Source organism: Malus sylvestris, chromosome 3 (genome assembly GCF_916048215.2).
Source record: "Malus sylvestris chromosome 3, drMalSylv7.2, whole genome shotgun sequence".
Taxonomy (NCBI): domain Eukaryota; kingdom Viridiplantae; phylum Streptophyta; class Magnoliopsida; order Rosales; family Rosaceae; genus Malus; species Malus sylvestris.
In genome coordinates this window covers 3,407,600-3,434,115 of record NC_062262.1, presented here as the reverse complement: position 1 = coordinate 3,434,115, position 26,516 = coordinate 3,407,600, and the positions used below count along the sequence as shown (strand labels likewise).

General features: G+C 35.9%; 4 protein-coding genes across 5 annotated transcripts; all 4 read right to left on the bottom strand.

Moving 5' to 3' along the window:
• Positions 1 to 5,271: 5,271 nt before the first annotated feature.
• LOC126616639 (uncharacterized) lies at positions 5,272 to 7,952 on the bottom strand. The gene has a single exon (XM_050284708.1). It carries the CDS (start codon positions 7,402 to 7,404, stop codon positions 5,605 to 5,607), a length of 1,800 nt encoding a protein of 599 aa, XP_050140665.1. The 5' UTR covers positions 7,405 to 7,952; the 3' UTR covers positions 5,272 to 5,604.
• Positions 7,953 to 10,872: 2,920 nt separating this feature from the next.
• LOC126616636 (high mobility group B protein 10-like) lies at positions 10,873 to 15,038 on the bottom strand. Of its 2 annotated transcripts, none has more exons than XM_050284706.1 (6): positions 14,715 to 15,038; positions 12,966 to 13,044; positions 12,620 to 12,782; positions 12,449 to 12,526; positions 11,555 to 11,910; positions 10,873 to 11,301 (listed from the first exon to the last, which is right to left on the bottom strand). In XM_050284706.1, exons 1-6 carry the CDS (start codon positions 14,954 to 14,956, stop codon positions 11,212 to 11,214), a joined length of 1,008 nt encoding a protein of 335 aa, XP_050140663.1. In that variant the 5' UTR covers positions 14,957 to 15,038; the 3' UTR covers positions 10,873 to 11,211. The 2 variants fall into 2 exon arrangements, with proteins under 2 accessions (XP_050140663.1, XP_050140664.1); XM_050284707.1 differs by having other exon boundaries at positions 12,455 to 12,526; positions 14,715 to 15,037.
• Positions 15,039 to 17,013: 1,975 nt separating this feature from the next.
• LOC126616635 (photosystem I reaction center subunit V, chloroplastic-like) lies at positions 17,014 to 17,740 on the bottom strand. The gene has a single exon (XM_050284705.1). It carries the CDS (start codon positions 17,612 to 17,614, stop codon positions 17,123 to 17,125), a length of 492 nt encoding a protein of 163 aa, XP_050140662.1. The 5' UTR covers positions 17,615 to 17,740; the 3' UTR covers positions 17,014 to 17,122.
• A 476-nt stretch (positions 17,741 to 18,216) lies between these two features.
• On the bottom strand, positions 18,217 to 23,023 carry LOC126616634 (uncharacterized WD repeat-containing protein C2A9.03-like). The gene is made up of 10 exons (XM_050284704.1): positions 22,811 to 23,023; positions 21,434 to 21,584; positions 21,074 to 21,241; positions 20,863 to 20,949; positions 20,483 to 20,617; positions 20,296 to 20,406; positions 19,786 to 19,877; positions 19,591 to 19,696; positions 19,232 to 19,318; positions 18,217 to 19,135 (listed from the first exon to the last, which is right to left on the bottom strand). The coding sequence occupies exons 2-10, from the start codon at positions 21,560 to 21,562 to the stop codon at positions 18,722 to 18,724; spliced, it is 1,329 nt and encodes a 442-aa protein (XP_050140661.1). The 5' UTR covers positions 21,563 to 21,584; positions 22,811 to 23,023; the 3' UTR covers positions 18,217 to 18,721.
• Between the last annotated feature and the right edge of the window lie 3,493 nt (positions 23,024 to 26,516).

Genomic DNA, 26,516 nt, shown 5'->3' with positions numbered 1-26,516 from the left:
CCATGCTCGCACCAAGCATATAGAACTTGATTACCATTATATTCGAGAGTTGGTCCTTGCCAATCTTCTCAAAGTTCAGTATGTGTGCTCTCAAGATCAGTTAGCCAACATTCATACCAAATCTCTGTCTAAATCCCGATTTCTATACTTGCAATCCAAGCTTTCTCTTGGTCCTTTTGATGCATCCAAGTTCAGCTTGAGGGGGTGTAAAGGATCAAGTAAAATTAGTTAGATGTTTGTTAAAAGTTTCTTAGGTTTCTTATGTAAATAGACAGATTAGACAAGGGTATAATTGTAATTGTAAGAGCAGTATATTGTCTATATATACACTGCCATACCATTGTAACTTTTAACAAAGAATTAATATAAGAGAGATATTTAGAAACTGTGATTTCTACAAGATTTACTAACCGGTGAAAATTGTATGCTTTTGTGTACAAGATACACATGGTCGTCAAATTTTGTTCATCGAACATTTTACAAAAAAATCTAACAGTAAAAAACTGTATACATCGTATTATATTATAAACTTTTATTGATCATAGGCAAATTAGAATTGAAGAAGAAGTGCAATGTACAAGCAATGATATATAACGCATGATACAGGCAGTGCCTTTGGTTAGATTTAGATGTTTCCAAGGACACAAATTCCGCAGTTAATCTCTATTGTATTATACTTACACTAAGTCTAGTTAGGGCATAGTTTACTCGACCATGACGGTATCAAATCCAGCACTCTAGTACTTAAGCATCTTTCTGCCGCAATATAGACAATAAGTCGTGTACTTAACATAGCTAAGTTTCCTCTAGGTCTTATGCCTCTGCCTCTGATATATCATTGCTTTGATTAAAAGTTTATAACTATTGTCGTTTGTATATATTTCCCTTTTTCTAACTCATTTTTGTTCCCGTTCCATTCGAAGACCAAGCAAATATTGTCACTCTCGTAAGTTTCTTTTGAGTTTGAAGACAATTAATGCGATGTGTATCTTGTAAGTTTCATACCATGTTTTTATACCACATTTTACAAAAAAATTTACCAGTAAAAAACTTTATACATCGTATTATATTATAAACTTTAGGTGGACGTGGACAAATAATACGATGTGTTTCTCGTAAGTTTCATACCATGTTTTTACACATTTCTATATCACCTTAGGTAGCATCTGACGTGGACATTCACATCATTTGAAAAAGGTTAAATATATAAAATGGTCAATGAGATTTGCATAATCAATATAAATGGTCCCTGAAATTGAAAATCAATAGAAATGGTCCCTGAGATTATCCACCATCCAGGATTTTGGTCATTTCATTAAAAACTCTTTGGACAATTTTCAAAGTTTCATAACTCAATCGTTTCTTAACCAAATTCGACCCATAATATATCATAATAAAGATAGGAAAGTGTAAAACAAGATTATACCTATTTGGAAGCCCAATGGTTGCCGGAGATGGCCGGAAAATAGCCTGAAAAGTGTTTGGTCCGAGGGAAAACTGAAAAATTCGCTTGAAACTGGATAAATTTAAACGTTCATAACTTCTTCAATACTCAACAAAATCAAGTGATTCAAAAATGAAAATCATACTTCTCGACGAGACGAAGAGAATGGTATCTTTTTTTTTTTTATGGTTAACTCTTCGTGGTTTTTCCGGAAAATGGCTCGAAAGTGGCTAACCATTTTCAAGTTACCCACTTTTGAGCCGTTTTCCGGCCAAACAACAGAGAGTTAGCCATAGAAAAAGGTACCATTCTCTTCGTCTCATTTAGAAGTATGATTTTTATTTTTGAATCACTCGATTTAGTTGAGTATTGAAGAAGTTATGAACGTTTAAAATTTACCCAGTTTCTGGCGAGTTTTTCAGTTTTCCCACGGACTAGTCACCTTTCAGGTTATTTTCCGGCCATCTTCGGCAACCATTGGGCTTTCAAATAGGTATAATCTTATTATACACTTTCTTATCTTCATTTTGATATATTATGGGTCAAATGTGGTTAACAAACGATTGAGTTACGAAGCTTTGAAAATTGCCCAAATAGTTTTTAACAAAATGGCCAAAATCATGGATGGTGGACAATCTCAGGGACCATTTCTATTGATTTTCAATCTCAAAGACCATTTCTATTGATTGTGCAAATCTCATGGACCATTTTGTACATTTAGCCTTTGAAAAATTTGCAAAACCCAAAGAAAGGAAGGAGAAAAACTCGTCGTATACCATAATCATCATTTAATTAACTAGTTTTTCTTAATTATTAGTTTATTAAATAATGAACTAAATTTAAAAATCTCATTAATTCAAATGTTGTGGCTATCCACATCAAATGTCACCTAATGTGGTATGCAAATATGATACAAAAACATGGTATGAATAGCATTACTCTCTAGTCATTTGTAGTAATTGTGAAAAAGTGTCAATTTCGAAAATACTATGCAACCATCACGGTGTGGCTCGATGGTTGAAGACGAATTTCAGGTTCGTATTCCGCACGACACTTCCTGAGTTCGATTCTTGACGTTGGTGAATCACATGATGATGGTCAGGAGGAGGATGAAACGTCACTGTGAGTTTTTCCGGCCCCCAACATGGTGGATTGCAGTGACGAAGCCATCAGTTGATTCTTGTTTAAGAGAAAAAAAGAAAATACTAGAGCTGCATAATTAGCAACCACTAATGTTGGACCAATTCGTGACTTTCAAGGTATATTGTATAAATGTTCCAAAGTGAATTCATCTTTATTAATTATAGTGACATATAAGCCATTTTAAGATATGAACACCACCTTCTGTAAGTTGAAACAAAGTACAGAATCACACCAAAAGTCCAAAACAAGGTATGAAAAGAACCATGTGCATGATTTCGCTTTAAATATTATTTTCTTATAATTAACAATTAATTAATCCAAAGTTAATAAAATATGCGTGTGAGTGTATCCTAGTACCAACGACATAAAGGCACGAAAGCGCACGTTACAATGGTAGGGTGGTACATGTTTGTTAGGCAATTGGCGTGAGAAAAGTGCCAAGGGATATAAAAGTTAAAAATGATAGTATAGAAAGTTTGAGATCACAAGAAATCGTCAATAAAACAGTTGAGTCATATCCTTTCTATTTTCTTCTACCCTAAATACAAAGCATCCTTCAACGCAAATGAATTATGAGTACTACACACAAATAACTAGCTATGGGATTTAGCATTCTTTTGCGTGATAGATGTTTATATTGTTTAATCGTGAATTTAAACTACAGAATTTGACCAAAATCAACCTAATATTACTGCTTTAAATTTACCAGCATGCAAACATTATAACATTGTATCTTTCGATATTGTTTGGGGAAAGAAATTTCGGGGGCATGATGACATAAAACTTATGAAATTATATACAGTAAAACATCTATAAAGTTATACGGTTGAAATATAACCAATTTTATAATTTTAAGGAGATTATTGCTTAATAGAGGTGTAGTTTAAATTATTGTTTATTGCTTTATTTATCATTAATGAATGTTGTATTTCTTAAATAGGATTCCTGGCATATTTTTGTTATGTGAAAGCGTGTTTCCTTAAGATGAGACCAAGAAAAATTAAACTTATTACAATATGGAGTTTATTCTAATACATAATTGAAATATTATTTATTGACTTATTTATCCTTAATGAATGATGTATTTCCTAAATAGGATTCCTTGGACGCACCAAGGATTTAATTTTGTTGCATATTTTGTACTCAGTGACACTTATAACTATGTAGAGGTGTGTTTCCTTAACATAAGGTCAAGAAAAATTATAACTTATTACAATATGAAGTTTATTCTAATACATAACCAGTCCAGAATCTTTTATGACTTTAAGGGGTGGTTTGGGAGTGAGGTGCTTAAAAAAAAAGCACCCATGAAAAAAAGTTGTGAGGGTTTTAGGTGTTTGGTAAATTAAAAAAAAAAGGCTTATTTTGGAAGCTGCTGTGAGAATAAGCTGAAATCAAAGGAAAAAGCTGAAGCTGCTATTTGCAGCTTTGGAAAACTGGCTTTTTTTCAAAGCATACGGAGCTACAGTGCTCCTTTAATGAAAAGACCCACTATCAGACTGCTTTTTTTTTTTCCAAAAGCACTTTTACAAAAAAGTTTACCAAACACTCTGCTGATTTATTTCACAGCCGCTTATTCTCACAGCAGCTTTTTTTCAAAGCACAACAATACCAAACCAGCCCTAAGAAGGTTATTCCATTATAAGGTATTACGTTTTACGTACAATGCTAATGTGAAAAATACAAGTTACCATATACACAACTAATATACCAATTCCTTTGCAAAACTAAATAACTGAATCTAGACACTTGAGTTAATTTGTTGTCTTATTATTCTTTTGCTGACCTGGTCACAAAGTGAGAAGAGATGGTAAAAGCTTAAGCTGGAGAGGAACTAATAATTGTGTGCTTAGACAAATCAATGTTTAGAGTATTAGACTATTAGTAACCTGTTGCTTCATCTGTGTTGATTTTGCAATTAAATTAGGTGATTTGGAAAAAAAAATCTACATCTCTATCAGTACACAATGACCTTTTCAAAACAGACCCCCCCCCTCATAGTTTATGTGGAAATACACACCAAATTCCCAAACACTAACAAGTTGCTTTTGGAGATTTGTTAGATGCTTCTCTTAAATATCACAAAGAAAACTATATGCTTAATTAATTTTCTTAAAACCAAAATTAAGCATTGAACAGGAAAAAAAAAGTTGATTCTTGCAAATTGGGTTGATGAGGAAAACCTCCACTGGGTAGAGAAGTCTCTTGACTTCATAAAGAAATGACTTCTTTGTTCTGGCCCTATATACTCAACGTTACATCTTATTAGCCTCACATCACAATTAAACAAATCAAAATCAAGATTCCATCTAAATGGAGTCAACTAAAAGAAAGGATCTGAATTTGACAATGCGCAGGAAAATTATCTACAAAAGTTGGAAAACATCATGTGGAATATGTTTAATAGACTAATAAATTTGAAATAAATTATATGCTTTCTAATCATTTTGTTTTTGTTCAGATCTTTTATTTTAAATCTCGACAATATATGACATGTTTTAGTGTAGATAAACAACTGTATATTAATGTGATATAAATCCTGTAAATTTGATATCCCTCCGTCCAGGAGAGCACTTACATTTGAGATTTGATTACCAAAGGCTTAATTTGAAACTTAAAACTTGTGGAATTAAACAATTGAATTCTAACAAGAAAATTAATGGAAGAGAAAGTAAGGAAACTAATTTAACCAAAAAGAAACACTGTATGTATGCAGAAGTCCTGCAGATTCTTTACATCGTCTTCCTCCCAATAGGATCATTTGGATATTGGAAATCTCCTTCCACTAAAGCAAAACCTTGAGAAGACCATATCATCATGCTTTTTTACAAGAGGAAAATTAACCCTAAAAGCCAATGGGAATGGACCCCACTTTGATCAAACTGGAAAGAGCAGTAGGGTATCTAAGACTATAAGGACAACAACTAACTGAACTATCCAAAAACCCTTAAAAAAATATCAGATAGCCAGAGACTGAGAGGAGAAGATAGAAAACCTCAGATTCTTCAGCTGGCTAGCTAATTAGTAACTGAATTATAAGAAGAAGTTGAACATCCTGCTGCTGCTGCCCCACCATACTGATAATCTGTACCTGCACCTTCCTGGTTATCCTCCTCCATTGGTGGAAGCTCATTTAGGTCAAAGTTCAAAACTTTTCCTCCACCACGACCACCTACTATAGTCTGACTGGAATGAGCTTGCAGCTGCTTCTGTAGCTGCTCAGAAGGACCCACGACCACCACCTGCTTCTGTAGCTGCTCAGAAGGACCCACCACCACCACCTGCTGCTGCTGCTGCTCAGTGGGGCCAGTCCAGTGGCACCTCTTGTGACCCCCCAAAGCCTGACCTGTTGGGAAGGTCTTGTTACAGATTTTGCATTGGTGATGCTGCAGATGATCAAGTGCTACTCTTTCTGCTTCATCACCATGCACCCTATCTTCAGCAGCCGGATCGTCAGCGGATGCAGACTGGTCCTCCATTGATGAGTGGGCCACCGTGATCCCCTTGAGCTTGTTGTGGCTTGACATGTGTCCTCCCAGAGCTTGGTGGCTCGGGAAACACTTCGCACAGAGATTGCACTTGTACCTCAGCCTTCCTTCCAAGTCCACCAACTTCATCTTCCTCCTCTTCCTCCTCACCACCGCAATGCTCTCAGAATTCTGACTGTCTGACAATTCATCCTCCATATTATTATAGTTTCCAATATTTTCCTCCTCCATTAATCCAAGCTTCAAGAAATTCTTCACCGTTGACTTTTCTTGACCAAACCCACCACCATATGCATCATACCATTTTTTCTCACTCCTCTTCACCTCAGATGATGCTCCCTTCCTCTTGTTTGTGGACCCCACGGTGGAGGGTGCAGTGTGTCCGTGGTATGGAAGTCCACCCTCTCGGTCCTGATTGGTGGTGATCAAGAAATTGCTGTTGGTGACCTCATACATGGTCTCATCAGCTCCTCCTCCTTCCAATGGATTGGCCTGAGCTAGCATCAAAAGATCATGGACAGCTTCCTCCATCTGCTCTTCGTCCTCTTCAACAGTCCTGGGACTTCTCGAATCCAATCCGGAGACGGACTGGTCAGAGTTGGACTCAAATCCCGTGCTGCCGCTCTTCCTCCCTCTCCTTGCGGTTTGTGACCATTTAGGCAGAGTCTTGGACAGATTAAGAACCGAACTTTTCGACCTGAAAAAAGTCTCATCAGACTCAATCTGATCCTCCTGAGCTTTCCTATTACTCTGATCAGGCACAGCATCTGACACAGTGGAAGAAGAGCTGTTTTTGGCGGTCGGGGGCGGCTGAATTCCCCTCCACTCTCTCTCTGGATGCGACCTCATATGCCCAAAAAGTGACTTCATCGACGGAAAATTCTTGCCGCAAACGCAACAAACAGGCTTCATATTGCTGATGGTGCTGCTATTTCCTCCAATCCCCAAAACCCCACCAGCATTCGAGCTTCCAACATTGGAATTGCTTGGTTTCGAATTGTTGGGTTTTGATGAAATCGTGTTCTTGCGAGACTGATTAAACAATTCCCTGTTAGCTTGAACATGCATTCTTTTGTGGCCTCCGAGAGCCTTACCTGAGCTGAAACCCTTGAAGCAGACCTCGCAAAATCGGGTAAATTCCGGCAGCGGAGCAGCAGAAAAGTTTTGAGGGTTTTGGCCTAAAGGTTCCGGCTTTGCAACCTTGAGCGTCACAAACATGCCTTCATTGTTGCTCTCCATCTCTTCGCGGCTCAGTATCTTTGCGGGCTTTCGCTCTTGATCGCTGGCAGTTAGTGGTGGAAACCTAGTCTCTTGGTGTTCGATATCCATGTGAGAAAAATAACCCAGCTCGGAAATTTAATGATAGTGTGAAACCGCAGCTAGTGAGGAATATAATGATGGTCTAGGTCTTTTTTTTTTTTTTTTTTTTTTTTTTTGGTGCTTGGGGAATAAGAAAAGAAAGAAGATTTGGGTAGAAAGGAGCTAAAGCTAAGGATGTGAGTATGCGGAACCCTACTAGGAGATTGAGATTTTATATATATATATATATATGCAAATATAAATGTGAAAAGGTTAGCTTAGCTGAGAAGCAAAATTAGGCTACTTTGATCATGATCTTGTTTTGGGTAATTATAAGTCCTGAAAATCCTGACCTCAATATAATCAAGAACTCTAAGAGGGGAAAGAAAACAAGGAAATTCAGTGGCTTCCAGCCAGCTAATGATGTCATCAGATTACAGCTCAAAAAAAAAGATTAGAGTTGAAAAATAGCCAAGGAAAGGAGCAGAGAAACAAACCCAGAAGAGCTAAGAGAGAGAGAGGACTTCACAAATTCTGCAGCAGTTAGGCAGGCCTTCGGTCTTTCAAGTCACCAAATTGTTATAGAAAGAGAATTATAATTGTTATATTTTTATAGATATTGTTAGGTTTTTTAATTAATATTATTTTGGGTTTAACTGCTGTTTGTATGAGTTTTGGTTCATGGGCAATTGACCGTCAAAGCCTGTTAATCCGTTCTTTCAGAATCTCCAAATTCTCACGGAATTTTGAGTCACTGACTGAGAATAGTATGAGAATTTTGAAAAGTTTGAAAACCATAAAACCACCACACAAAAGATAGTGAACTGATAATCGAACTCTCTTAAGACTCTTTATAAAATCCTTGTTACCTTATGCTTTTGGTATAATATTTTATAATGTTAACACAAAATTAACTTTAAACTATGGGTTGACAAAGAGGTCATAACAATCCTAATTTTGAGAGAGATCCTTCAAAAAATAAGAAGAGTTCAATGAAAAATGAAAAATTAAACTCCATCCAAACAAAGGTTTAGGTAGTACTGTTTAGTATGAAGTGTGCCACTCTCTTCTATCCCACTACGAGTATTTAGGAGCCCCACTTACAACACTAAACCATACCTGCCCCAAAGAGTAAGGGTTTTTGGAATTTCTTCCTTTAATTTTTTTTTTCTAATTTTTATCTTACATTATAATTTAATTTTAATCTTCCTTGGAAGATACTCCAAGGCCAATCATCCGGAATTCTCTCAGTTTTCACAAAAATTTAGGATACAATCTTTTCTTTGTAATTATTCCTCCAACCCCAAAAATTAGCTTTTTGTCTTCTTTTTTTTAAGGATTTTTTTTTTCTCTTCTTATTTGTGTTACCCTTTATAAGTGTTAATCAATGATAAATTATTCCACTATTTTTTAATAAAAAATTTACTATACTTTGATGTACTTTATACACTAAATTTTTAAACGTTTGCAACTTTAATTGTTGAATCTTTAACCAATAATATATTGATTAAAATTTTCAATACATAAGATATTCGCAGCATATATTAAAAAATCTCATTTTTCTAATTAGAATAAAATCCCAAAAGGATTTCCTACTCTATCAAGGAGAGGAAATTAAAAGGGGGCAAGAAGCCTAGCAAAGTGGGAACTCTCTTGGGTTAGTTTCAAAATCCGTGCTTATCGCCATCCTTTAAGTTAATGCATGTCATTATTATCCCTTTTGATCCTCTTTTATGTGAATTTTCACATCTCATACCACCATTCACTAGATTTTTCAGTACACTCAAAACACGTAATGGTACGCCAAATGTTAATATACAAGTGGTGAAAAGTTTTTATTTTCAAGCGTTTCTCCAATTATATAATTGCATATGATGCACTGCCCTCATGTTCCCACCATTCACCACTCACCACACACATGACTAGAGTCTAAATAAGAAAGTGATTAGAGGAGCAAATTTTCCAATTTATTTCTTCTATCCTTTTGTTTCCACGCGGTTTCAAACCTTTGAATGGCCTCCATGTTTCCAATTTTATGAGCAAGGAATTTAAATTCTCTACTTAATGCTTTGACGAAAGAAAATGTGTGAAGGAAGTCGTTGCATTTGAGTCTTTGACCAGCAAGCTTTTTGTTTAACTTTTTTTAACAAACGATTTTATCTATCGTACGAAAAAGAGGAGTTAGGCTAAACCTCACAATAGACAATAATTTGGCTCAAATTTGCTTTTGACAATAATCAAACATAAGATCACTTACAAGTGAAAATGAACAACTAGATCGAAGAATATCATTATATCGTAGTACTAAATGACTACCTTTCATCTAACTATAGTTTAGCTTTTTTCACTTAGTTGTACAATGTACGAGTTTAAGAGCTCTAATGTTCCAATTCACATATTGTATTGTCTGTTTGTATTAAAATATCATATTGTGTGTCAAAAAGAAAATCATTACTTATGTATACATTTTGTTTGTTTGAAGGGGAACTAATTAATTAAGGTAAAACATGTATTACCACGTTATGAAAGGTAAAAAGTATCCGTTAAAATGTATTTCCTAAGCCAATAGTTTTACTTCTAGTTGATTAAGAAAGCAAGTAATAATCATATTTGAAAGTAAAAAATGTAGGACTTGGCATAGCCAAAGTTGACCAGGATAATAATGCACTGCCTCATCCCACTTAGTTACCTCTCTCTATCATCCCACTTAGTTACCTCTCTCTATAATTTTGTTACAATATATTTTACTCTAAGGAGAGGGGGACTAGGCTAAGTCAGCCATTAATTAGGTATCAAACTTGACATAATTACAATACTCCCTCGCTGTCTATGTAAGTCAAATTTGAAACATGTTACTTAAAAACAAAGAAAAATATTTCTAAATTATTGTATTAGTTGATCTTCTCCTTGCAATTTAGATTACGTTAAAATATCACTCAATAAATTTGAGATGGTGGCGTAATTCATTTTGTTTTTTTTTATGCTTTTGTGTTTAACATTTTCTTGGATGATGAGATTAAAAATAGATAGAAACCCCAAGATAAAAAATAATTCTAACTAGCTCAAAAGTCAGTTGTAGTGATCTGCGTACATTAGGTGTTGTATCATTTGGAAGTCTTTTTGAAATGACTGTAAGTCTTTTTGATGAAAATGTTTTTAAAACCAATATTTAGTAAAAATCCAAGTAGATCATGAAAAAACATTTAAGTGCTTTCTTGAAAAAGTACATATCTGGTATTTCTTCCAAAAGGCACTTGAGTACTTTTGGAACCCAAAATCAATTTCACCAAAAGAGCATTCAGTCATTTTAAAAGCACTTTCAAACGAGCTCGTAAACATTGCATAATGTTCAAAACTTTTCAATCCACCTATAAATTTTGGAAATTACAAATAATTTTTCTCCTCCTACACGCTTATTTAATCCTAATCGTGTTTTCTATTTCATTTATTCAATCCGATGTCAGGAATATGTGTGAGGGCTGTGTAGAAGGCTAAAGATTGTGTGTGAAAATAAGCTCCCTTAAATTTTAGACTGCAGTTCCAGGAATTACTATTGTTACATTGGAATGTCAAGAAATATCAAAGATCGTCACTGCAATGGAATCCTACTAATCCAAAGTGAAGGCAAATTCAACAGCTGTTACAAAGAGCTGCCCCCTTTCACCCCTTCCGCAATTCTTTTCCGCGGATGGGGCATACTGAGGGGTAACCTTACCAAAGAAAAATGAAAACCGAACTAGGTTAAATACCGGCAACGATGACAACTACTACAAAAAGGCATACAAGAGAGGAAAATGATGCCTACGAAACAAGTTGCCTATCTAACGAACATGGAGGCTATTGCTGCGTAGGATTGTAGGAAGATTTATATTCCAGCAGTTCGGTCCTGTATCTCTCCTTGTCCTTCATCGCTTTATCCTGATAAACCTGCAACGCAGCAACGGAGTGTTATGATGAACACTTCAAGAAGACTTCCAATATACCGCAAGTTAGATGTGTTGAGAATCAACACAAAAGGAGATGAAAATAGTAATTCTATCCAAGCATGTGAAACTTCTTCTCAAACCTTAGATCTATACCGGAACACAAATATACGATAATGAAATTAGCTTGGGACGTTACGAGCGAAAAAGGACTAACTGAAAAAAAAAAAAAAAAATATGTCACCAACTCACTATACCTGTTTCTCAGCCTCTGTGAGATTGTTCCATAGATACCCAATTTTCTTGCTGATGGCTCTCTCTTGCCCATAGTACAAAGGTTTTAATCTGGCATAATGCTCAGCGAAGAAGAAATTGTAACCGCTCCTGTTTGACTTGGGCCGAAAGGGATCACGTAATGCCAACCTGGATCTCTTTCGGTTCCGTCGAGTAGGCATGTCCGAAAAACTCTGAGAAACATATGTAGATGTAGGAGCATGATACAAGACACCTTTCAGTTCATCAGAACCCAAGTTGACAGTAGCCAGATATCCACTGTCAAATTTCCCATCAATGGTTCCCATGATTGAACAACCAAGCTGCACTTCTGTGCTTTCTGTACATAAGATAGAGAAAACAGATCCATATTGCAATTAATTCACGGCCTTGCAGATCAAATAACTAGATGCTATCAATAAGGTCAAGGAACTAGGAAATAATGATACTGAATTAGAAAGACGACAGTAAAAGCATCATAGCAAGTCATAAAGTTATAAGACGGATTCCCTAATAAAATTTACAGAGTGGTTCATCCATATTTCTTCATAGAAGTTCCTATGTTGTTTATCTTTTTCATTGCAACTTTCCGAAGATTATCTCAAAAGGGCCATCAGAAAAGCTTGACCACTAGCAAGAAATTTTTTTATTCAACTATCTAACTTTAAGAAGTTACAGAATTATTTCATACGATTTCTTCTGAGAATTGTCAACAGGAGGTATACTCTACAATTGCACATAAAAGGTTTTCTGGAAACTTACAGTTTAATGTAGACACCAAAGAGAAAACATACTCATAGTTATATGGTTCTACTTCTACAACTAGTGTGGCGCAACCACTATTAGAACCATAACATCGAGATGGAGGTTAAGCCTACCCTGACCTGGAAATTGGTTTCTACTTGCACCTTCCTCCACGGTGGCTGACCCATTGAAAAGGTTCTTGCTTAGAGGCTCTGGCAAAATGGAAACAAGAAAACCATATATTTTCCATTCAATAAAATACATGAAATAACACAAAATCAACAAGGACCCCTGTCTTCAATTACCAAGCACTGGTATGCTATAAACTTCTTTGTGGAAATAATAGGCCTGCTCAAAGTGATACAGCAAAGACAAGTAGTACTTCCGTAAGACAAACGAAGCACTGGTAATTGTTGTTGGGAAATTGAAGGCCGTAATCACTTCCTTCCATTTGCGATCTCTAATCACCTGTAACCAGTTTAAGAGAATTTAAAGTGAAATAAAATTCAAAACATAAAAAAGGAACTTTAGAATGGCTCCACAAAATAAGGGAGAAAAGAAAAGGATGAAGATTAACATAGGCAATAAGTTTAACTCAGCTTAAGAATCTCATATAAACAACCATTAAACAGAAAAGCAAAATGAACGAACCTTTTCAAGCCCATCACGAGATGTGACTTCTACAAAAAGGAGATGTAGATCCAGAGTTTTTCCTCCTACGGTAGGAATCCTGCACAAAGAGCACTAACCTTATCCTCATGGACTTTCCGTTTTTTCTGTACTTTACACTAAATTTTCATGAACTCAAGGACTCAGACATATGATCCTATAGGACAGATCCTGTTCAAGCCAGGCCGTCCTAACTAAGTTTTCATCAATGCCTATAAACTATGAAAGGAAATAAGTTATACAATCAGCACAGCAGTTTAGGAACGGTTTCTGATGCACAAAAAGAATCGTGGCATGACAAAGTCCACATTCATAAACAGCTTATTTCTGCACCCCTTAGAATGTATCCTTCAAACTAACCTACTTCAATACTAATGAAGAAATACTTTCAGACATCTCATAAAATGACCCAGTTTCAGGATTTCACTGACCATCACTGATAACTTTTCCTAGTTACCAAAAAGTCTATTTATGCTTCTTTAAGGTATCAAAACCAAATGCAAATTCACAAGGATAAGCAATAAAGTAAGCAAAGACGCATTAATATCTCAACATGGAAAGTAGGTTTCCATGACCACAAAATAAGAATGAAGAAATATAAGGTTATAACAGCTAAAAAATACCAACATCAAAAGATAGCATACTAAAATAAGTTAGCAATTCTTAAATCCTCAAAAAGGAAACTGTCGTAATTTCTCCACGACATGGTGCTGTTTTTGGTCTAGTAATGCTGCATACATGGAAAATTTCAGCTCAAAAGTAGACATCCAAGAAAATCAAATCCCCATTTATTAAAGTTATGCAAAGGAAACAATGACTAACGAAGATTTGGGAAATTCCAATTTTCTTGAATGAAGCATCTCTCGTGAATAAGAAACTCAGATCTTGGTAAGAAACAATAATCTTACTAATGGCAAAGAAAAAAGAAGGATAACGTGAGCCAGTATTATAGGTGGTCTGTGAAAATGATGAATTGCATTGTAATAAATCTCGGGATTGCTCATTGTCCACCATCCCTAACTCAAACTCAAATAGAGAGAGGCACCACAGGGGATATAAATTTGATATCAGCATTCAACTGAACTTTTAGAATCCCAAAAAAAATATCCTGACTTTGCTAAAAATACCCGAAACAATGTGTACAATGCAGTCCAAAATTTTCAGTCAGTCACCATTCAATCAATTCAAACCGAGGAATAGGCAACATAGTTTTGATTAAAACCAGTCAATTGAAGTATGCAACATGCAAAAACAATGGAAGTATATCAAGTGAGGCAATACAACAACAACAAAATCTTATCCCACTAAGCAGAGTCGGCTATATGAATCCTAGAATGCCACGCTCAGTTTTATGCTATGTCTTCCATTAGGTCCAAGTAGTCCAAGTGAGGCAATGAAAAGATAAAAACACGACACAAATATATAATTTTCCAATTATTCCAACATATTAAGACCCAAAATAGCAAAACAAAAACAACCCAATTCATCAAATAGCCCAACAAAACGAAATCTAAGTTGTAAGAAAAGCGAACCGAGCCAAATTACATGAATTGATCAAACCAGTCAACTGTAGTAGCAACACGCAAATTCAATGTCAATACAAACTATAATTTTCCAATTCTGCCAACATATCAAGACCCAAAACAGCAAAACAAACACAACCCAATTCACCAAACGACCCAAATATAAAAAATCAAAGCTTTCACAAAAGGGACAAAACCCAAAACGTACATGAATTTGGTTCTGAACGAATCGTGAAACTCCTTGAGCTTTTCCCAGAAAAGGTCGGAGCTTTGAACGACTTCCTCGTACGTTGCTGTGGGTGAAGGATAAGCCTTTGGAGCGGAGGCGGGGGATGAGAGAGAAGACCCATTGGCGGGGAGAGAGAGGAGTTGTTGTTGGTGAGCTGAAGTGGCTGAGGAAGAAGAAGGCTTCTCCTTTTCTGTAATTTTTGGTGTTGGGACCTCAGACATTTTGTTAGAGAGAAAAAAGGGAGGGTAAAGATTTGATGGATTAAGATGCTAGATTACCAGAAGGCAACGGACCACCCTTTTTATTTTAGTCAAATTATATGATTATATAAAGATATTGGAAAAGCATGTGGAGATCCGGGAATCAAGCAATTATGATTGTTCATCGTATATCGTGCATTTAATTTTCATTATATATTATTTATATTCAATTTTAAATTTAAAATAATTTATGATAGCATGATATACGATGAACGACCGTGATTGCTTGATCCTCGATCCCACAAAGAGGATCCTTTTCCTAAGATATTGGATATGACTAGGCCCTAGAATACTTTCCTAATAATTAAAGATTGAAACTTTATTTATTGGTTGTCGATACAAACGATAATATAAATTAATTCAAAATTTATGATAAGAAAATTTAAACTTGTATTTACACAAGAGTGGAGACAAATAGATATAAAGATTCGAAATCAAAAGCTTAGATTTTAGATAAAATGTTTTTAACTAACTGAACTAGCACGCGTGTAGAGAAATATTTTGAGTGTAGATGAAGAATGGGGATGGGCTGATGGTTTTGGTAAAACACATATTTGGGAAGGCAAAGCCATGATAGGTACTTTTGTTGGCTAAAATTAATAAGATTCTGTACAGTTTGGACCCCTTCCTTTTACTCCTTTTTCTGTTAATAAAAGTAGAAATATGAAGAGCATATTAAGTTCCAAGGGAAAAGAGAAAGAAGATGGAGTATAGAATGTGATTTCTAAGAGTAAATGATACATATCATAATTGTATCACTTCTCTAATAGAAATAGGGCTTATGAATATGAAGTGTTATAAACGTGGTATGAAAAATGTGATAAGATAAGAGTAACATTTTTTATGAAATCATAAGGATTTCATCATAATATAAATCATGCTAAAGTTCAAAAAATTAGATGATTACATTCATGATATGTTTCAGTTCATTGATTTTGCCTGAATTTAGTAGATTTCTGTATTTTTTTCTAACTTTTAATTTGAGAGAAGAAACTACGCTTATATTGGCTTAAACATGTAAGTCAGGTCATTTAGTCAAGTGATAGCTCCTTTTCATCCAAATTCAAACCTCATTTCTCATACATTAAAATAGTAAAAAATATCTTTTTGTTGATAAAAAAAACATATCCATAATCAAATTAATTTTGTTGCATCACCATATTAAGAGTATCCGAAAAAGAAGGGTAAAATGCGGTTTGACCCCTTAAATGATTACTTTAGTTGAAATTGACCCCCTAAACTAATTTTTTGGTAAATTAACTCCCTGAACTATTCAAAATCAGTCAATTAACCATTTGTCGTTAGATTCCGTCCACTATTCCGTCAAATTCAAGGGCAAATTAATCTTTTTTATCATCAATTCTTACTAGTTAGTTATAACCACCAATAAAATAATGACACGTGGACACAGAATAATTCAAAAACTTATAGCATAATAAGAAACATAAAGAAACCAAACGTTTGCATAACAGACCATTTTACATTGTCATTACACATTATTATGTGTCCACGTGTCATAATTTTATTGGCAGTTATAAGTGACATGTACTAATTGATGACAAAAGACTAATTTGCCCTTGAATTTGACAAAATAATGGACGAAATCTAACGATAAGGAGTTAATTGGCTGATTTTAAATAGTTTAGGAGGTTAATTTACCAAAAAAATAGTTCAGGGCTCAATTTCAATTGGATAATTAGTTCAGGGGGTCAAACAACAATTTACCCGAAAAAGAATAGTACTCCAAAACTATGAAATAAGGAATGTCCCAAATTCATCATAGTTGTTGTTGCCTCAAGGGGGGTTCAATCCAAAGATTTGAAAGAGTGCATTGCATGATGGATTTGGATACCTTTGAGAACATGAAATAATAGCAAGTAGTAAATTCCAAATTCCAACAAAACACATGCATTCAAACTCAAAACGAAGAACTTAATTGGCTATAGTCCTGCCTCTAGTGTTGTTACTTCGAAGAAACACGAAACAAAAAATAAAACAACAAAGAAAAGCATAAGAACTTCCCAAACTAGCGATTCATTGATAAGCTATACAAATTACAAACAAGAGAGAGACCTCACAACAACATGATATGGATTCAACTCAAATTTAAATTCAAAATGATAATATTTATCCAAAGAACTTGGGATCATAGCCATTGCTAGAGGTGGCCAAGATGTAGTAAGCCACGATGTGACCGATAGAACCCCAAGCCAAAACATCCACAATGTTGAACCCAACAGGGTCATTAGACTTGAGGAGGCTCACATACTCCTTAGCCCTAGTGTCCCCAGCCTCAAAGTGCGTCACCCCGTTCTGCTCCGGCAACCCTTGCTTGGCCACATTCTCTCTCTGGAAGTTGAAGAAAACAAACCTCCCAAGGAAGAGAGAGAGTCCGGTGCTCAGGCTGATGACCAGTGATGGGTTCAGCTCAGCTTTGACGACGCATGAACTTCTCCTGGTGCTGGGTGCATGCAAACCAAGCTTGGTGGGAGGGGAGGACTTGGTGAGGGGTCTGAGGCCTTGGAAGGAGATTTGGGTTGGTGATAGGGTTTGGTGGTGCCTTGTGGCTGTGGAGGAGATGGACGGGGCTGAGAACAAGGCGGAGGAGGTGGCTGCCATTACTGGTTGCGGAGGAGGAGGGTGTTGGGCTGTGGAAGTTTGATGAAAAGTGGAGGTTGGTTTTCTGGAGGAGACGAGATTGGGAAAGGGGTGATATATCTCCACTGGCTCTGTGGAGGTTGTGAGGATGGGAAAGTGGGAGGGAAAGATTTTGGATGGTGAGTTGGCACTGGTTTATTGGTTCCTTTTGGATTACAGATTTTTGGGTACCTCTGAAACTCTGTGGAGCGTCAGATTGTGAATTTAGGACTGCTGCTGCATAGACTAAAGAAAAAATATCAACTTTTAGATCATATGATGTGTTAATACGGGAAATCAACATTTCTATTTATTTTTGTCTGTTGATTTTATTTTGATTTGTTCAATGTAAAGATCATAAATAAAGAGGATATCGTGTAAAATGAGAAAAAAATATGTAAAAATCATTTTAGATATTAATAATGTCGATAAATCGAATCATTATGCTCTTGCTTAACAGCTTATTGACATAATGTCGGCAGACCATTTTCCAATTGACATATTGTCTACCAAAATCAAATTTTGCGTAATTTTGCTCGTTCATCAAACATTCTTACTTTTTTAAAGAGCTAATCAAGAAATCATTTTCCAAGATGCTAGGGTTATATATTTGATTAAAGTAATAGAACCCACAGAGAGAAGGCAGGGGAACAAAAGTAAACAGGGAACAAAAGTAAATTTGTTTAGTAGAATTATTACAGGAAGTTTTACTCTATATCAAACTCATCACTTGGGATCCAAGAAACCAACAAGATGATTGGTAGCTTCTTTCCCACATGACACGTGCCACATTGAGATAAAATTTCAAAAACGCAAAACAGCCAATGTCTTTCTCCCCAAGACACACCGGTTCTTCTTCCCCATTTGTTTCGACCACCATTGCCTTAGCCTTCTGTACATTCCTCCCTTTTACACATTTTCTATGGGGAGAAAAGGACGGAACACCAACAACAAAGCTACTATTGCACATAATACTTCATTTACATCTACAACCTCTTCCCACTGCGCGAAATACGTTACTAGGCTCTGCAATCGCACTGAGGAATGAGCAACGCCAACACTCATTCGCAGTTTGCTTATTGAAGTCGGTCAAATAAGAGAGTCAAGGTAAGAGTAATTCCGGCTCCGGCCATACTCAAGAAGACTACCGTATGTACGATCCCACACTCCAATAAAAAGTGACTCTGTGTCCGGACTGAATGATATGCCAGATATCTCGCCAAAGAAATCAATTTCCTGTTCCTTCTCATACCCACTTTTCACATCATAGACATGCACAAAGTCTGCTGGCTCTGCCATCATCATATACTGACCATCAGAAGTATACCGGATTGACCGAATAGCTCCAAGGTTCCCCTTCAAAACAGCAACTGACTTGGAAAGGTTTCGAACATCCCAAATCCGGCAGGTTTTGTCCTGGTTCCCAGTAGCAAAGGTCATACCATCGGGATGCCATGCTGATGCAAAGGAGAAATCCAAGTGCCCATTTAAAGACATCACCGTCTGCAAAAGAAACTCATACAAATCATCACACTTCCTTTCCTAGCTCAAGGAATAAACATCACGAGAAAGTCAATTGACAAAGTCTGAGATGTATACCTTTCCAGTTTGAGAGTTTACCAAAATCCCTTCTGGATTGTCTCCAACAATCACAAGAAGTTTACCATCGGGACTCAAAGAAGTATGCTACAAACAAAGCATAGAGGTGCATCGAAGTTTAGCAAAACTGACTAAAGAAAGCATTTAAGTGATTGGATTTCCACATGTAAAATGTGACCCAATGAAAAATCAGCATTGGATGGAATGAGGTAGTTTGCAAATTTGCAGTTGAAAAATAGCTGCCAACTATCATATATCACTAGCAGGACTAAAAATATAGAACCCTCCATGAAAGAAATGTCAGCAAATGTAATGAGATATACATCCAGTCATTTCCAAAAAAGCTGCAGGAGACTCACATTCACAGGCCAAGGATACCGGAAATGCTTAGTAAGCTGAAATTTCTCCATGTCAAAGTCTCTGACTCCACAGTCATTATTAGAGGCTGTAAAGTGAACTGCCCCACTGCAAAATTCAAGGGGACTATATCAGTTATAGGTTCATGATTGGAATTTGGAAATGAGAAATCCCAACCTCATGAAAAAACCAAGTACCTGGGACTGTCATAAATCTCAACAGCATTTGTTATGGCATTATCGTCATAAGTTGTCCTCGAGCAAAAGCTAACTCCTGGACGATCAAGATGCTGCAGAGCAGTCAAAGATAAGATAAATCTGTCAGCATTGAGCGTTTCTCTTTATTAGTTCTTCAAAGAGAGAAAAATGAAACTAAAAGGGATCTTGTAGAGACAGCCGAATGACAGAATGCTTATACAGGATGTAGTCAAGTATCAAAGGTTTAATAGACACTGATACCACAACATTCAAAGTTAAAACTTATAAGTCATCCAGAAGATCCATCTGGTATGAAGTAGCACCCATATAGCTAAAGCAAAGGACAAATCACATGTGTGTTTCGGTACCACCCCTACAGTGCAAGTGAACCATGTACAAGGTCACAACTGATAAGCGCAAACCAAGCAATGTTGACAACATAAGCACAAGAGAAGTGAATGCTCATTCATTTATTTTCTTACTTAGTAAACTCAATTATTTGCAACTCACCTTGCAAATAAGTTCACCCTGGAATCCTCCAGCAACCAGCAACTTATCTTTTACAGCAAGAGTACTAACTTGAGTCTGTGTAAACCCCTCCAAGAGACTTCCAGGATGTTTCTACATGGGACGAATAGAAATATCAGTTTCCAATGAAGACTTGGTTGTCGAACAAAAGTTATCTAAAAACGCTTACCTCCGATGGTGTCACATGTCCAGAAACGTTGAGAACCTCAGACTTTGTGCAACTTAAGGAAGACCAATGAACGACAGAAAAATGTGACATCAGATAGATGTCATGCTTGGAAGTAGCCCAGACCAAGTTACGCAACTACATTACCAAGCAAAGATAAAACATCTCAGTCAAATAAGAGACATCAAAGGGCTATATTATGATTCAGTGTCTGTCAAATTGTTTAAGGGCATTGCATGCAAAAGTTGACCCCAAGTTATAAGTCAAGTTAGCAAATATAAGTCCTATCAGTTCTATGATATGCGAGTGAGAAAATTTCATCCAAAGTTCACATGCGCAGAAAACAGCCAATAAGAACAAAGGATAGCTCGCACCCAGCACACCTGAAAATGAAGAATGGTTGATTTCACTGATCTAGCATTTCGTCTGAACTCATAATATACAGATCCTTTCTTTGTATCTTTGCAATCCTATTTACCAAGGAGGAAAAAAAGTCATCATCAAGTTACTCTTCCAAGTTGAAATTGACACTTCAGCATCAATAAAAAAATTTGGATAACAAATAAAAAATGTGGAAAAACAGTAGTTATTTACCTTCCCTGATCCTTCCCCAGAATTAGGGACATTCTCATAATTCTTGTATTGTTCTAACCTAGTCTGTCGGTATTTCTCTCTAGTAATGCTAAGTCTATCCCAAGGAATACCTTGGATGTCTTTTCCTTTTCTTGCTTGAGCAGCAGTTGTATCAGCTACTTTACTATTCTGCATGAGATTCATACATTAGTCCCAGCTATATATAGAACTACAGTGATCATGAAATGTGAAATGCTCATACAAACTTTGAGTTATTTGAATGCACAAAAGCCATATCGTAAAATAGTGTTAGACATGAATAATTTCTTGAAGCTGTGAATATTTGACATATCTAGTAAGACATGTTAGTATATCACAAACCAAGTAGTCATATTCATCAACATCGGAATCTGAGCCGCCCATTTCTCTACTGTGAAACTCGTCATCCATATCATCATCTACATCTTCCATTTCGTATTCATCCTCCACATAACCAGCGTAATGGGACATATTCTTCCCAACAATGCCACAACTAGCACCAACAAAGATTCAAGCCAGTTACTTAAGAATCAGCATACAAAACAATACCAATGATCAACGTATATTGCAAACAGCAAGATGTGAACAGGTCAAAATTCTAACTTAATAAATAAGATAATTAAATAACAAAACAAAAAAAGGTATAAACTACTCAGGTTGTTGTGTCATTGCTAACTATGAACAGATATTAAGATAAAACATGAAAATGAAATTCGTGATATACCCATGGTTGGAGCAACTTCTTTGAAGGAATATGTTTAATTAACAAGTGCATTAGGCAAAAAAAATAAGAAACTAATATAAACTCCAAAAACCTGATAAAAGGCAGAGAAGAAAAGAATCAGGAAAACCATAACAACTAGACCGATGTTCACACAATAGGAATGAAGAATGAAAACAACTAGGTCGAGCATGTGCTCGACTACAATATATATGTCACTGAGTTGCCATGCTTGGAAATTCAATATCATAAAACGCCGCAGTTGCAGCAATACAAGTTTTGCCCAAAAATGAAGCTGCAAAGGGTCATAACTTCGCTATCAAAGCCAACAGTCAAGCACCCAACCATGCATTCCTTTCGTAATCTTTGAGAGGATTAAATCAGATATGATGACACCATCAAAAGTAGCTCATAGGGGAACATACCAGCGTAACCAAATTATTCTTAACACCTAAAAATTACAACTTTAATTTTGGCAGCATCAATCGGTAAAGCATAATCATAGGAAAATGCTTCCTCGTATAAAAGGGTTCAATTTGACAAAGTTTTGCTCATTATTAAGCTTTTCCCTTTATTCCCCTCACCAACATTGCACGTAAAATGCAAATGAAATTCATAATTGTCCAGAGTTGTAGCAACTTGACTGCGAGCATACATTTAATTTACACATACATTAGACAAAACAAAAATTACAAATAAAAACCAAAACCCTAATTCGAATTAAAAGAGGTGAAAAATCCCACTTTGTATGTGCTCAGAAATCAAACAAGAACATACCCTAATTAAAATAAAATAAAATGTGAAATTCTGGAACAGTTGCACTTACCAATCCACAAATTTACCCTAACCCCCAATCAAATATACAAAAAAGAAAGGGAAATTGGGGGGAAACAACAACAGAATAATCAAAAGACAACAGTCAGAAAAAAACCCTAAAAAAGTCACAATTGGGAATTGAAATTCACGCAAAAAACAAAAAGAAAAATTGAAAATTTCACCTTTCGTTTGTTCTGGGAATTGAGAAGCTCGGAAGGAGCAGCTGTTCGGATCTGGAAATCCCGAATTGAGAAACTGAAATCTCAAACCCTAGTCAAGAAGAAGTTCAGATCCAGGGAGAAGAGAGGGGAGAGAGAGAGAGGTGAGAGAGAGTGCGTAATATTATTTTCTCTCTACCGACTGGTGTTTTCGGATTGTCGAGCGAAAGACAAATGTTGAGGGGAACCTTACGAAAAGGACGTGCTTTCCTTCTTGTGTGCGTATTCGTATTTCTACTGTATTTCTGTTGTATTTGCCTCTTTGGTGTCGTATTTTCATACATTTGGTCGGTTAGATGTTAGATAAATTATACAAAACTACCTTAATTATAGGTCGAATCACAATCTCATACCTCATATTTTAAAAATTACAATGTCATACCTTATTTTATGAATTTGTTGTAATATCAGATCTCCGTCAATTTTTCTGTCAATTTTTCTATTAAATGCTGGCATAGCTTAAGGCAGAGCCTACTCCCTAGCTAAGTAAAAATATAATTAAAGAGAAAATTATTTAAATACTTTTATTAAAAATATGGGACCCACCTCTACAAACCAATCAACCTCATCTTTTCCCTCAATCCATAAGTCTTGTCCTCTCTTCCTATGGATAGGCAACGGTTATGACGGGTAGGTAACCGCGGTTATTTATCTATAACCATTTATTCTCATACCTGCATAACTGTTTACCCGTTGGATAATTGTCTAAACGGTTATACTCATATTCATAATTGTTTATAAACGGTTAACCATACTCATAACCGTGTACTCATTTAACCGTAATCGTTTAGTACATGTTTACACATTTATCATTTTTAAACTTGTTTATCCTTTCTTTTTTACTATTTACTCATTTTTCACCCGTCTACGTGTTTTTTTTAATAACTTGAAAATTAAAAAAGAAAAAAAATGTCATAATTTTGTTTTTCTAACAATTAAACATCGTTACAGGTACATTCATCATACATTTCCGCATTTTAATATTTTAAGTCCGTATATTATTTCAATAATTGAAATAATAGTTTACAGACGATATTTTTAAAGGAAAACTAATGAAAAGGGCTTGAAAACTTTGAGTTTTAATGATAAGGACAAAATAAAGGGTAAAGTGAATAGTACCAGGATTGACTTTTTAGTGTAAAAATGTGGTTTTTCGTTAAAGTGAACAGTATCGGGTGCTTTTCGTTAAAGTTCCCTATTTTTAATTGTTAGCAATGAAGGTAATATAAAATTTGCTAAGTATTCTTGGGTTACGAAAACTGTTAAAATACAGTATTCTTGGGTTATTTGACTCGGAATGTAAAATATTAACATAATATATATAATGGACCATGAAATTTAAAGTGATTAAAAAAAACTATATTATATTAGCTATAGAAATCATGCACTATAATTAATGACATTGATCTAAGTTTTGTCCGATAAGGAACATGGTTTGTGTTAATTTTACATATATAAAATAAATAGATAAATTGTTACCCGTTTATAACCGCGGTTAATACCCATAAACGCCCATTTAAATTTCGTAGGTAAACGGTTATACCCATAACCGTTTATTTATTTAAACGGTTACCCATAATCAAAACCGTAACCGTAAAATTTAAATGGAAAGGTAACCGCGGTTACCCATAACCAATAGGTATTTGAACATCCCTATCTCTCCCCATAAAGCAAAATGAAAGAAAAAAAAAACCCAGATTTTCTTTTGCATGTGATCGATTCGACTTCCATTCACAACTAATTTTCATACTTCGCCATCAACGGCTTAACCGGATTCCACCGTCACTTTCTCGATGGGTCCATTCGGGCTTGGGGACAGAGTCGAATTTGGGGATCTGGAAGGAGATGAGGTAGAAGGCCGGGATGCGGGGGTCGAAGTAAAGGTAGAAGATGCCGCCAACATGGGCAACGAGGTTGATGACGATGAGGAGGAAGACGCAAAAGACACAGCAGCATATGCTGCAACAGCTGCTACTTTCGGGGAAAGGAAGGGGAGATTAGGTTCCCATGGTGGTGGTCGGACTACAGGTCGCCCCGGTTGATGTGGATCTCGGTATCACAACTGTTTCTGGAGCATCGGTTTAATTGGCCTTTGATGTAGGTCTCGATATCCGTGCGATTTTTTAATTGGGATGAATTTTGAAATGTCAATTTGAATTTCTAGGCAAAAGATGAAATAGGTTGCGAAATTTTAAGGATGAAGATGAAGAATAGAGGACGAAAGGGAAGATAGCCAGTTTAATTTGAGAGAGAGAGAGAGAGTATCCCGAGAGAGAGAATTGTGGAGGTGGGTTCCAAATTTTATAGAAATACTCATAATTTATTAATATTTAAATAATATTTGTAACCAATTAGGCTAAGGGGTGGGCTTCGCCTTAAGTCATGTCAGCATTTAACAGAAAAATTGACGGATGTCTAATATTGCAACAAATTCATAAGATGAGGTATGTCATTGTAATTTTTAAAACATGAGATATGAGATTGTGGTTCGACCCATAATTGAGACAATTTTATGTAATTTATCCTTAGATGTTTGTTTTCTATCTTTTGGAAGAGGGTTGTTTTTTTATTTATTTTTTAATTTTTTTATAATTGAAATCAAACTCTGCTTTTACGATACTTGTACCTAAAATCTTCCTAAGAGAAATTTTACTGAATTCTAATACTAAGGGTAAGGGTCTGTATTCATGTTGTATGAGTAAACTGTCGATTTACCCCATGAACTATCACCCAACTTTCGATTTGCCCCCTGAACTTTTTAATTGGAAAATTAAGGACTTAAACTAATTTTTTTGGCCGATTTGCCCCCTGCTGTTAATTTTTCATTCATTCCATCCAAATTTCTGTTAAATGGAAGCATATGCACAACATGTGTGGGTAGTTCGGTCACTTCATTCTTTAAAATAATTGAAAACCTTAGATTTATAAAATATAAACCTATGCAAATATGTGTGATTCTATAGCTTTTCTGTCTGAAAGTCTAGTGAAATGACGCTTTTGTCCACAAATGAGAGTTACATGGTTTGCACATGATAAGAGTTAACGTTAATTTGGATGAAATTTATGAAAAACTAACGGTAGGGGGGAAATCGGCCAAAAAAATTAGTTTAAGTCCTTAATTTTCCAATTAAAAAGTTCAGGGGGCAAATCGAAAGTTGGGTGATAGTTCAGGGGGCAAATCGACAGTTTACTCCATGTTGTATAGATTACAGACTGTTCAGACCTATACTGTTGAGTAGAGCACACTTAGCCTCACCTCTGACTCCAACTGCTCTTACGACTCAAACACCTGGTAGAGCACTGGAGAGCTAAACCCAAGAAGCCTATGATAGGTCACTCAATTCCTCACAAATAGTTAGATATTATGATCTTGCTCATAACACTTTGTTTATAATTCTCTTATATATTGACTTAATCACCAGAGCACCTACGCCAAAACCACCTCTTGACGCCTAGTTTCACGATCTCTTCCTTGTCTTAGGTCCAACAGTTTGGTACTTTCATTTAGTGATTAGATTCATATTCTCATATAAACAGCTCTACCCATTCCCGTGGCTGACCACCACGCCCAACCCGACCTTTATTAGCTTATTCCTGCTATTGCCGAGATTACTCTCGTCATTGTCGATGCCAACATCGCTACTGCCAGAGCCTGTGCCCCAACTTTCAC